Source organism: Protobothrops mucrosquamatus, unplaced genomic scaffold, assembly GCF_001527695.2.
Source record: "Protobothrops mucrosquamatus isolate PMUCROS unplaced genomic scaffold, P.Mucros_1.0 scaffold5, whole genome shotgun sequence".
In the NCBI taxonomy this organism is placed as follows: domain Eukaryota; kingdom Metazoa; phylum Chordata; class Lepidosauria; order Squamata; family Viperidae; genus Protobothrops; species Protobothrops mucrosquamatus.
The window spans coordinates 4,828,665-4,840,560 of record NW_015386392.1 but is presented as its reverse complement, the minus strand read 5'-3'; the positions used below and the strand labels follow the sequence as shown (position 1 = coordinate 4,840,560).

Sequence of the window (11,896 nt, the reverse complement as noted above, 5' to 3'; positions counted from 1 at the left end):
CCGGGTTTCCCTTCGAGAGATAAAACAAGAGCCGGGGAAGGATCGAGGAGAGTGGGCGGGTGGGCTCAACTCCGGAGCGCCGGGAAGGGGCGGCGCCGAGGCGCTGACGACCCGCTCAAGATGGCGCCCGCGGAGTCCCGCCTCACCCGGGGGCGGCGTGCCGTGCGCGTGACGTCACCGCGCATGGGCAAAGGCAGGTGGGAAGCCAGACCGGGCGAAGTTTGGCCCCTGCGAGGCGGCGGCGGCGGCGGCTGTGCCCGGCCCAACTTCTTCTCTCCCCTCCCAGCTTCGGAGCCGGGGCTGCCATGACTGCGGAGGACTCCGGCTCGCTGGCCTGGTCCATCAACAAGGATGACTACGAGCTGGAGGAGGTGATCGGTGAGTCGGACTAGGCCCGTGGCTGGGCAGAGGGGGCGTGCGCGTACCTGGTGCCCGCGGGCGCCCAGGAGGGGGGGGCTCTGCAGCGGTAGGGGCGGCTTTGCCCCGGCCGGGGGAGGGGAAGCTGTGGGTCTTCTGGGGTCCCGGGAGCGGGGGTGGTGGTGTTGGCATCCTCCTGCCCATCCCTCCTCTGCAGGCACCGATGCTGCTATGCCTGGGTGCAAAAGAGGGGCAGCCCCATGCAGCCCCCCCGTCCTCGCCTGCTGCCCTCTCAATTGGGGGGGGGGTGGAGAAGAGAAGGGAGACCCTTGCTATCCTCTCAGGTGAGAGGCTGCATGTCCGTGGTGGGCGTGGGCTACGGCTCTTGGAAGACCTGGGGTCAAAAAAGGAGGGGGGAGGGTTGCAGGTGCCGTCCGGCTCTCGGTGGGGTCAAGGTGACTTCGCAAAAAAGTGGGGGGGGGGAGGTGCTGACTTTTGGAGGGCAGGATGTACGGATTGCTCCTGGAGAGGTTGTTCGTTTTCCCAGTCTTCGGAATGACCTGCGGATTGGGTCTTCAGTCAATCAGAATAGGGACCTTGGAGGTCTTCTAGTCCAACCCCCTGCCCAGGCAGGAAACCCCATACCATTTCAGACAGGTGACTGTCCAGTCTCTTCTTTAAAGTTTCCAGTGTTGGCACACCCAGAACTTCTGGAGGCAGGTTGTTCCTCTGGTTAACTGATCTCATTGTCAGGAAGTTTCTCCTTGATTCTAGGTTGCTTCTCTCCTTGCAGAGGGGGTAAGGGGCTTTTAGCCTTCACGGTAGGAGGGGCCAAAGTCTATCTGCTGGGAGACTGGTTGGCTCCCTTGGGCAGTGGATGGGCTCCTGTGTGAGGAGACATTGGATTAAATGTCCATGAAGATTCTCAGTCACCCAGGTCAAGGTTGTCCCAGAGGTGCTTTTTCAGGACGCAACTGGACTTGAAGACGTTTCACTTCTCATCCAAGAAGCTTCTTCAGCTCTGAACGAAGAACTGAAGAAGTTTCTTGGATGAGAAGCGAAACGTCTTCAAGGACAAACAAAGAATGTCCAGTTGCCTCTTGGCACAGACATTGGATTAGAAGGACCAGCGGTCCAATCCAGCAGGGTACCTCTTACGTCAGTGGTTCTCAACCTTTTTAATGCCGCGACCCCAACCGGTCGTAAGTCGAGGACTAAACCGGTCGTAAGTCAAGGACTAAACCGGTCGTAAGTCGAGGACTAAACCGGTCGTAAGTCGAGGACTACCCAACCGGTCGTAAGTCGAGGACTTTCCCTGCCCGGGAGCGCTGCGCATGCATGGTTCCGCCCCCTGCGCCAGCTGAGGCGTAGCTGGCAAGCGGCAGAGACGGAGCAGGCCGACCACCAGCTGGCCCAGCCCAAGGGAGGTAAGGCACCCACCGGAAAAGGGGAAAAAAATGGCGGACAAAAAAATGGCGGACAGCTTTGCTTGGCGACCCCCATGAAATGGTCGATCGACCCCAAATGGGGTCCCGACCCACAGGTTGAGAACCACTGTCTTACGTGGTCAGTTCTTCCTTTTTTTTCCTCTGAAGGCCATCTGCTGGGAGACACCTGAACTTCCTTTAGTTAGCCACCAGGATTACAGGCTGCCGAAGTTAGATGGGCCAGGGTACCTCCCTTTCAGCAGCCCACTTCTGTTACTGCTTTTCTCTTTCTCTTCTCTATCTTCTCTAGAGCAGGGCTTTTCAACCTTTTCACCCATTGTACCACTTTTAGGATATGGCAACATCCAAGTACCGCGAGTCGCCTAGCAAGGGGTCTAAAACTTGATGACCCCCCAAAAAAGGAAAAAAGTGATAAAATACAGGTAGTCCTTGACTTACAACAGTTCGCTTAGTGACTGTTCGAAGTTACAATGGCACTGAAAAAAGTCCCCCCCCCAAGGCACAGCCGAGCAAGACATCTGCCTGCCCATCCGGCGGCACTCTTCCTCCTGTCCGAGGTTTTCATTGTTGTGAGCATTTCTGTTGGGGATTGGCAGCGGAGGTGGGGTGGGGGGGTGTTTGGTTTTTATTTCCCCCCATCTGCTGGGTGGTTGCAGCAGGTTTTGGTCACTTCACATGACCCTGGGACACTGTGACCGTCATAAATATGAATCAGTTGCCAAGCATCTGAATGTAAATCACAAGAGCCTGGAGATGCTGCAACATTCCAGCTGATCAGAGCTTCTTCTGGGCTCAGCAGAAGCACCAGGATCAGTGCTGCTTTCCAGCTGGAGCCTGGCACTGATCCTGGCGCTTCCACTGAGCCCTGACAGCCCCGAAGAAGTGCTGATCCTGGCGCTTCCCCTGAGGCCTGACAGCCCTGCAGCTCCAGCCATCTCTCGCTCAGGCTTGTGCGGTGCTACCACTGGTTCAGCTCATTCCCCTCCCCCGCTACCACTTTTCTAGGATGGTCATGTACCACCTGCTAGGTGCCAACGTACCACAGGTGGTACCCGTACCACTGGTTGAAAAGCCCTGCTCTAGAGCCCATCTGCTGGGAGACAGGTGGGCTTCCTCAGGTACTTGGTTGGCCACTGGGAGAAAAGGCAGCTCGGCTAGATGGGTCACGGGTCCCATCCAGCCTGGCACAGCTTCTGTTCTAAAGTTCAGAGGGAGCAGGGGAAGTCATGGATTTGAAGAAATTATCCTCTATCCTTGGAAATGCTGCTTTTAATCAGCTTCTTGTCCTTTCCTTGGAAGTGTGTCTGCTATGTGAGAATCAAAAAATCTGCTTCTGAAAGGTTTGGCGAAGGATCTGTGCTTTGTGCTTTGATATATGTATGTCTGGTCTTAAACTAAAAGGCATACCAACTCCAGTTTGTTTGTTTTATGTAAGCACACATAGCCTTGAATTCCATTCCCCAGGCAAGCACTGATAGTTACAGTAATGAATGTGTTATGCTTTTGTGGATACTGGGGTTCCTATAAAATTATGACTATAGTTAGCTTGAGTATTTATTAGGACAAAGAATATTGCATTTCTAGACTAACACAGCTTGAAGTCTCTCTCTCCCTCCCTCCCTCCCTCCCTCTCCTCCCCCCTCCCAATTAATGCTTGAGGGATGAAAAAGTTTGAATACTTGTGGTTTAAAGGCTTTGAAGCTGGGGGTGTGGCTGTGCTGTAATTTTGTTTGCAGTTAAGATTCATTGTCAAACTTTCTCCAGCTGCAATTTTAGAAATAATGTGTATGAGAAAGAATTTTGCACTTTTTAATTTTTTGGCTAGCCTGGACACTGGGCATTTTGGTTCTATTTCAATTCTCAGGAATGTCTTGAACATCATGGAGAAATCCCTATTTGTGACTCGGAAGACGTGGCAACCTCAGAGACTCTCCACAGACTGTAGGAAAGTGGATGTTTGTTCAACCTTCCTAAGAGGAAACTGAGGCTCCTAAAATTACTTCAGATATTTGTGTTGCTCATCACACTAATCTGTTGTATAGCCCATTTTTCTTGGCTTAGTGTGTTCAAACTCATCTTATTTTGGCCCATTCAAGAAGAATAGTTGAATAAGCCGTGGCTGAACCCAGCTGGAGAGATCCTTTGGAACTGTTGGGGAATGTTGCAGTTTGAAGATTATCTTATTAATAGATTATGATCAAATTCACGTTTCCTTAAATCAGTATCTCTCAACTTTGACAACTGGAAGATGTGTGGACTTCAATTCCCAGAATTTCCCAGCCAGGGGGATTCTGGGGATTGAAGTCCACACATTTTCAATTTGCCAAGCTACCCTAGATCCACACATATCTTACCTGAAACCCTAATTCATAATCCATGGTAACCTGATTGTACATCGTACTGAGCTGAAATCAAGCCAACTTATTATGGCTTTGTGTTCACTGTCAAATTTTGGGCTTTCCCACTGTGGTTGCTCTGTTCTGCTTGTGCAATCAAATTCAAGAAGCTACATCTTATTTGCCAATTTCTTATTTTCCACTTTACCCTTCATTACGTTGCTGCCCTTAGGTTGGCGTAGTAGGTGAACTTGGCCATTGTGGGCTAGTGTGATTTGTGAATCAGACCATTATGACTTGATCTACAGATCATGGTTTAAACCCTACACGAATTAAGCCATATTTGTCTGTTACTATTCATAATTCACCACTGTTTGCAAAAACTCTTATTCATACTGTTACCGAAGGTTGGTGTTGCCACCAGAGAGAATGAATCGGCAATGGGTCGAACTTCGCTACTTTCAGCCAGAGAGCTATTATTGCCCTTTCTGAACTACATCTAGTCTGTTTCTTAAGTTGGATTTTGTCTAGGATGAATGCAAAGTCTGTGTTCTTTGTTCCCCACCTTCAGAGAACACAAACACAGTGACTTTTTGAGGGATATGAGAGGGCAAAACTGTGAAAAATGCAACACAGGAATGCTGTTTATAAGCTTTTCATTCTTGTGCTTCTATGCTTTATCTAGGCGGGCAATCTACAGGTATATCCTGGTTTAACAAGTATAAACCCACCAGCAAGCCTTAGATTAGCCGGAGTTGAGAGCACAAGCATTCCTTAGTCAGCAGGATTAAGCCTGGATTAGATTTCTCCATCACTGCACATCAGGGAGCCTGTGCGTCTGTCGTTTGGGGATAGTTGCGTAGGCGCTTCATTTATATTTCTGCAAATATACAGGTGACTGTGCAAAGTTACAGGTGCACTGAAAAAAAGTGACTTATGACTGTTTTTCCCCACTTACGACCATTTCAGTATCTCCATGGTCATGTGATCATAATTCAGATGCTTGGCAACTGATTCATATTTATGACGGTTACAGAGTCCTCGGGTCACACGATCCACCTTTTGCGACCTTCTGACAAGCAAACTCAATGGGGAAGTCAGATTCACCATGATACTAACTTAACAACTGTAGTGATTCACTTAACAACTGTAGTAAGAAAAGTTGTAAAATGGGGCAAAATTCATTTAACAAATGTTTCCTTTAGCAACAGAAATATTGGGTTCAATTGTGGTCGTAAGTAGTCTCCATTGCTGTAACATATCTCGTTTGGTTCTTGGAGACCAACTCCCTTTAAGTTGCATTTGTTTGTATCATAGTTACCCTTTCCTCCTTTTTCTCTTCCACAGCTAAACTCAGCTCTCCTTCCATACAGTATGAATAGTCTGGTTCTCATTTTTCTCCTTTGGGTTCCTTTAAATTACAACTCGTTCTGGTCTTACAGTCCTTCCAAGAACTGGTAATGGAGTGATGGTTGTTGGCAATCTTGCAGAAAACAAAAAATCTCACTGACAGACTATCATTCCTTGTTTTCATATGTTTCACATTTCTTTTCAAAGTGACTTGGTGAATGAAATGTAAAAATTAGTCTTTTCCTGTAGACTCTCCCATCCTCCCCCCCCCACATTTCTTCACCAGCTGGTTTTAGCAGTTGCATCAGGATCAGATCTGCTTTTTGAAATTTCTCTCTCTTTTTTGTCCTCTTCATCCTTCCCCCTCAATTCCCAAATGCTTTGGAAGAGCCAGGATGTGGTTAAATCCTTGATAGAGCACATGCAGTTCCTAGGAAGACAGGCTGAAGGTCAAGACCATTGCCTATAGATATTTTTATGCCCTTCCATCCTATTTTAACAAAGCATAGTTCCTCTATCTCTTTTTTGCAATCCCATCTCTTTCCTATCCCTTCAAGAAAGAGGTGCAGTTGAAAACGGGTTCATTATTTTTCTCTTCACTCAGTTCCCAATCTTGCAAGAGGATATAGAAGTAGGCAGTGAAAGTTGTGTATTAATGTTCTGTGCTTTGCCAATAAGAGAAAAAGTGTTGTATTTGTGCCAGGAAATTGAGAAGAACATAATGAAAAAGTGAGATTGGATCTGCATCCATAAAAACATAGTTACAGAAAACTTCCTTACTTTGAATGGGCTCTAAGACCAGCTCAATCACATCCAAAAACTAGGTCAGGGGTAGGCAACTTTGGCTCTTTTATGACTCGTGGACTTCAACTCCCAGAATTCCTGAGCCAGCACAGCTGGCTCAGGAATTCTGGGAATTGAAGTCCACGAGTCATAAAAGAGCCAAAGTTGCCTACCCCTGAACTAGCTGAAGTCTTGTTGAAACCTTATGTGTCATTTGTGAGACATCCTGGAAAACTGGGAAGATGACTGAAGGGGTGCAACGTGCTCATTTTCCAAAAGGGGAGAAGAAAGCTCTAATGCAGTGGTTCTCAACCTGTGGGTCGGGACCCCATTTGGGGTCGATCGACCATTTCATGGGGGTCGCCAAGCAAGGCTGTCCGCCATTTTTTTTGTCTGCCATTTTTTTTCCCTTTTCCGGCGGGTGCCTTACCTCCCTTGGGCTGGGCCAGCTGGTGGTCGGCCTGCTCTGTCTCTGCCGCTTGCCAGCTATGCCTCGGCCGGCGCAGGGGGCGGAACCACGCATGTGCGGCGCTCCCGGGCAGGGAAAGTCCTTGACTTACGACCGGTTGGGTAGTCCTCGACTTACGACCGGTTTAGTCCTCGACTTACGACCGGTTGGGGTCACGGCATTAAAAAGGTTGAGAACCACTGCTCTAATGGATGATAGACCAGTCAGTTTGACTGGGAAGGTTTTAGGAAAGAACAGTCCTTAAAAGTCATTTATCTAGTAGGAGCTGTGGTGGTGCAGTGGTTAGAATGCAGTATTGCAGGCTAACTCTGCCTACTATCGGGAGTTCGATCCTGACCGATTCAAGGTTGACTTGGTCTTCCATCCTTCCGAGGTGTATAAAATGAGGACTCAGATTGTTGAGGGCAATATGCTGACTCTGTAAACCACTTAGGGTGGACTGTAATGCACTATGAAGCGGTATATAAGTCTTAAGTGCTATTGGCTATCGCTATCTCTCTTTTTGGGCCGAACAACTTCTTTAATAGATTGTGGGAATGATGCGGGACGTAATGTGTCTTGGTTTCAGTAAAGCATTTGACAATTAACTTCAAACTGCCATTAAGCAACCAGTTGTAAGTCGAGGACTACCTCTGTGCTGCTTTTGATCGACCCAGCTCCATCTATTTTTGGATTTGAAAGGGATTAAGATAAATTGGAACAGGTTCAGAGAAGGTCAGAAGGAGAACAAGTAGCTCAGCTCTCTGAAGAGAGATTGAAGGAGATGGGTGGGTCTGCCTTGAGAAGATAGCTGTGAAAGGGGGCAGGTAGGATAGCATTCTTTAAATCAGATGTCATAGAGGAGGGGTGAGGATCCATGGCGCTTTTATGACTTGTGGACTTCAACTCCCAGAATTCCTGAGCCAGCCATGCTGAATTGAAGTCCACAAGTCATAAAGGGGCCACAGTTCCCGCCTCTGTCATAGAGGATAAATACCAAGACTTCTTTTCTCTTGTTCCTGATTCGAGCTGAATGTTTAAAAAAAATAATTCTGTGAAGAGCAGTTTAACAATGAAATCAAATGATTCCAGGATTACCTGGAATACAGGTAATCCTCAACTTACGGCTATTCACTTAGTGACTGTTTGAAGTTACAACAGTACACGTAGTCCTCGACTTGCAAACACAACTGAGCCTGAAATTTCTGTTGCTAAGTGAGTTTTGCCCCATTTTACGACATTTCTTGCCACAGTTAAGGGAATCACTGCAGTTGTTAAATTAGCAACATGGTTGTTAAGTGAAGCTGGCTTCTCCATTGATTTTGCTGGTTTGAAGTTTGCAAAAGGTGATCACATGACACTGCAATCGTCATAAATATGAGTCCGTTGACAAAATCTGAATTTTGATCACATGACTAGGAGGATGCTATCATGGTTGTAAGTGTGAAAAACGCCCCTAAGACATTTTTTCCAGTGATGGTGTAACTTCGAGTGGTCATTAAACTAACTGTTGTAAGTTGAGGACTACCTGTGCTGAAAGAGCTACTTACGACTATTTTTCACACTTATGATCGTTGCAGCAACCCCGTTATCACATGATCAAAATTTGGATGCTTGAGAAGTGGCATGTACTTATGATGGTTGCAATGTTATGTGATCACTATTTGTGACCTTCTAATAAACAAAATCAATGGAGAAGCCAGATTCAAATAACAGTTGCAGTGATTCACTTAACAATAGTGATAAGGAAGGTCGTAAAATGAGCAAACATAATGGAAATTTCGGCTCATTTGTGGTCATAAGTTGAAGACTACCTGTAGAAGTCAAACAGTAATTAGTTGTCAAGATTTGATTCCTGCACTCCGAGAAGGGGAGGTTAGACTGGATGACCTCAAGGATCCCTTCCAGTTCTAGGATTCTCTGTGTTTAATAAAGCTTCCTGCTTTGTGACTTTTCAGGCATGAGTTGCATTTGGTGTTACCAGAATAACAGAGTTGGAAGGGACCCTGGAGGTCTTCTAGTCCAACCTCCTTTTCAACCATCATTTCAGACAAATGGCTGTCCAGTCTCTTCTTAAAAACCTCCAGTGTTGGAGCATTCACAACTTCTGGAGGCAGGTTGTTCCACTGGTTAATTGTTCTCACTGTCAGGGAATTTCTCCTTAGTTCCAGGTTGCTTCTCTCCTTGGTTAGTTTTCATCCCTTGCTTCCTGTCCTGACTTCAGGCGCTTTGGAAAATGAGTTGACCCCGTTTGCTTTGTGGTAGCCCCTCAAATATTATTGGAACACTGCTATCATGTCAAAAGTTGCTGAACATTGGAAAAAAAAAGAAAGGAAATCCTCTTGTGAAATATCCTTGTTTTATCTAACGCACAATGGCTGTGGGGGGGGGGACTATTATTCAGCAGTTATGTTGGCAGTTGGCAGTTATGTCCGTGTCATGAGCTGGGATTTGACCAAAGTAACAAATGATGTCTGAGCCTCTGGGGGCTTAAAATGTGCAATGCCTTCCACCTCCAGAGGCAGCTGCTGGTTTAAATGGACTGCGGGTTCCGTTCACCCCTAATTTTTTTCCATGCCTTCAGTCCCATAGAAAAGATAGCGAATACGGGCAATCCTCCACTTACAATCACAATTGGGCCCAAAATCTATGTTGCTAAGTGAAACATTTGTTACGTGAGTTTTACAACCTTTCTTGCCACAGTTGTTAAGCGAATCACTGCAGTTGTTAAGTTAGTAACATGGTGGTTAAGTGAATCTGGCTTCCCCATTGACTGTGTTTCTTAGAAGGTCGCAAAAAGTGATCACAGATCTCAGGGACACCGCAACCATCATAAATACAGTATGAACCAATTACAAAGCATCCGAATTTTGAACACATGACCAAGGGGATGCTGCAACAGGCATAGCTGTAAAAAATGGTCATAAGTCACTTTTTCCAGTGTCGTCGTAACTTTAAACGGTCACTAAATGAACTGTTGTAAGTCGAGGACCAGCTGTAGTGCAAAAAAAAGGGAGAGATGCATAATTGGAAAAATGTCCTGAGGAGAAAAAGGCACAATTTTTTTTTAAAAAACCAAGAGGCAGGATAAAAATATGTATAACTGTGTTTAATAGAGAAGGTGGTATTGGGTTGATTCCAATCAAACTGTGGAATTTATGGCTATGGAGATTCTCAGTCATTCAGATCATGGTTATCCCAAAGGTGTTTTTTTCCAAAAGGCAGCTGGATTTTCTTGGTTTTTATCTTACATCATGAGGATCTCCTACTTGAGTAGGGGGTGGACTAGAAGACCTCCATGGTCCCTTCCAGCTCTGTTCTGATTGATTGATATTTCATGGAGGAAGCCTCCCAAGTAGTTTGGAATGTGTCTTTATTGTGTATTGAACGTTTACCCTGAAATGGCAGACTTCTCTTGTCAGTAAAAATGAGATTGAATGCCAGTCAAGATTTATAAGCTCTGTTGGTTCTTCCACATGTTTGAATCCTTTCTCTGGACATTCAGGCCAGCTCACCCTAGCCACAAAAATAATATCAGTAAAGCAGTTTAGGCAATAAAAGTCAGCTCCAATAATCCAGCAGCAGTAGCAGTAAATCTGTCAACAGCCTTCTAATAAATGTCTATCTATCTAAACAATATTGTTTAATCTGCTGGGAGGATCCTTTGGTTGCCTCTGAATAGGTGATTCATCCTTTCAAATCAATTTGTCTACCTGCCTCTTTCGCTGCAAGAACAATTTACGGATTATGTTAATAGAGTTTCTTTTAGCATGCAAACACATTTTTGGAAGGAGATGTCTACCTCTGATTTAAGGAAATGGATTCATTTTGAAACATTCGTTGTCAGCCTTTGAATTGTTGTAATTTTGTTGTTGTTGTTTAAGGGCAATAAACAGACAAGGAATAATATCATTGAGGAATATAGGTAGCCCTCGACTTACAACCACAACTCAGCCCAAATTTCTGTTGTTAAGCGAGATGTGTTAAGTCAGGGCTTTTCAACCTTTTCACCCATTGTACCACTTTTAGGATATGGCAGCATCCGAGTACCACCAGTCGCCTAGAAAGGTGTCAAAAACTTGATGACAAAAAGGGGGGGGAAGTGATAAAATACAGGTAGTCCTTGACTTACAACAGTTTGCTTAGTGACTGTTTGAAGTTACAATGGCACTGAAAAAAGTGCCCCCCAAGGCACAGCCGAGCAAGACACCTGCCTGCCACCCGGCCGCGCTCTTCCTCCTGTCCGAGGTTTTCATTGCTGTGAGCATTTCTGTTGAGGATTGGCAGCGGGGGTGGGGTGTGGGGGTGTTTGGTTTTTATTCCCCCCGTCTGCTGGGTGGTTGCAGCAGGTTTTGGTCACTTCACATGACCCTGGGACACTGTGACCGTCATAAATATGAATCAGTTGCCAAGCATCTGAATGTAAATCACAAGACCCTGGAGATGCTGCAACATTCCAGCTGATCAGAGCTTCTTCTGGGCTCAGCAGAAGCACCAGGATCAGTGCTGCTTTCCAGCTGGAGCCTGGCGCTGATCCTGGCGCTTCCACTGAGCCCTGACAACCCCAAAGAAGCGCTGATCCTGGTGCTTCTGCTGAGCCCTGACAGCCCTGCAGCTCCAGCCATCTCTCGCTCAGGCTTGTGCGGTGCTGCCACCAGTTCAGCTCATTCCCCTCCCCCACTACCACTTTTCTAGGATGGTCGCATACCACCTGCCAGGTGCCAATGTACCACAGGTGGTACCCGTACCACTGGTTGAAAAGCCCTGTGTTAAGTGATTCCCCCCATTTTACGACCTTTCTCACCAAAGTTAAGTGAATCACTGCAGTTAAGTTAGTAACACGGTTGTTAAGCGAATCCATCTCCCCCATCATTGACTTTGCTCATCAGAAGATCACAAAAATGGAACGCATATAACCGTCATAAATATGAGTCGGTTGTCAAGCAGCTGAATTTTGATCATGTGACCATGGGGATGCTATAACGGTCGTAAGTATGAAAAACAGCCATAAGTCACTTTTTTCAGTGCCGTTGTAACTTTAAACAACCACTAAACGAATGGTTGTAAGTCAAGGACTGCCTGCATTTGAATATGTGCCGCAATATCTTCTTTTCTCTGTTTGTGCTCCTACTCTCCATTTGTTCTTTCTGCTCCTGAGTACATTCTGGAACAAC

The 11,896-nt window shown here is 46.3% G+C and overlaps 1 protein-coding gene across 1 annotated transcript in view; it reads left to right on the top strand.

Moving 5' to 3' along the window:
* The first annotated feature begins 275 nt into the window (after positions 1-275).
* The window catches only part of OXSR1 (oxidative stress responsive kinase 1), an 80,542-nt gene continuing 68,921 nt past the window's right edge, over positions 276-11,896 (top strand). The window contains exon 1 of the mRNA XM_015832546.1: positions 276-378. Within this exon, the coding sequence (XP_015688032.1) occupies positions 306-378 (73 nt within the window). The 5' untranslated portion in view covers positions 276-305. The remainder of the gene's footprint in view (positions 379-11,896) is intronic.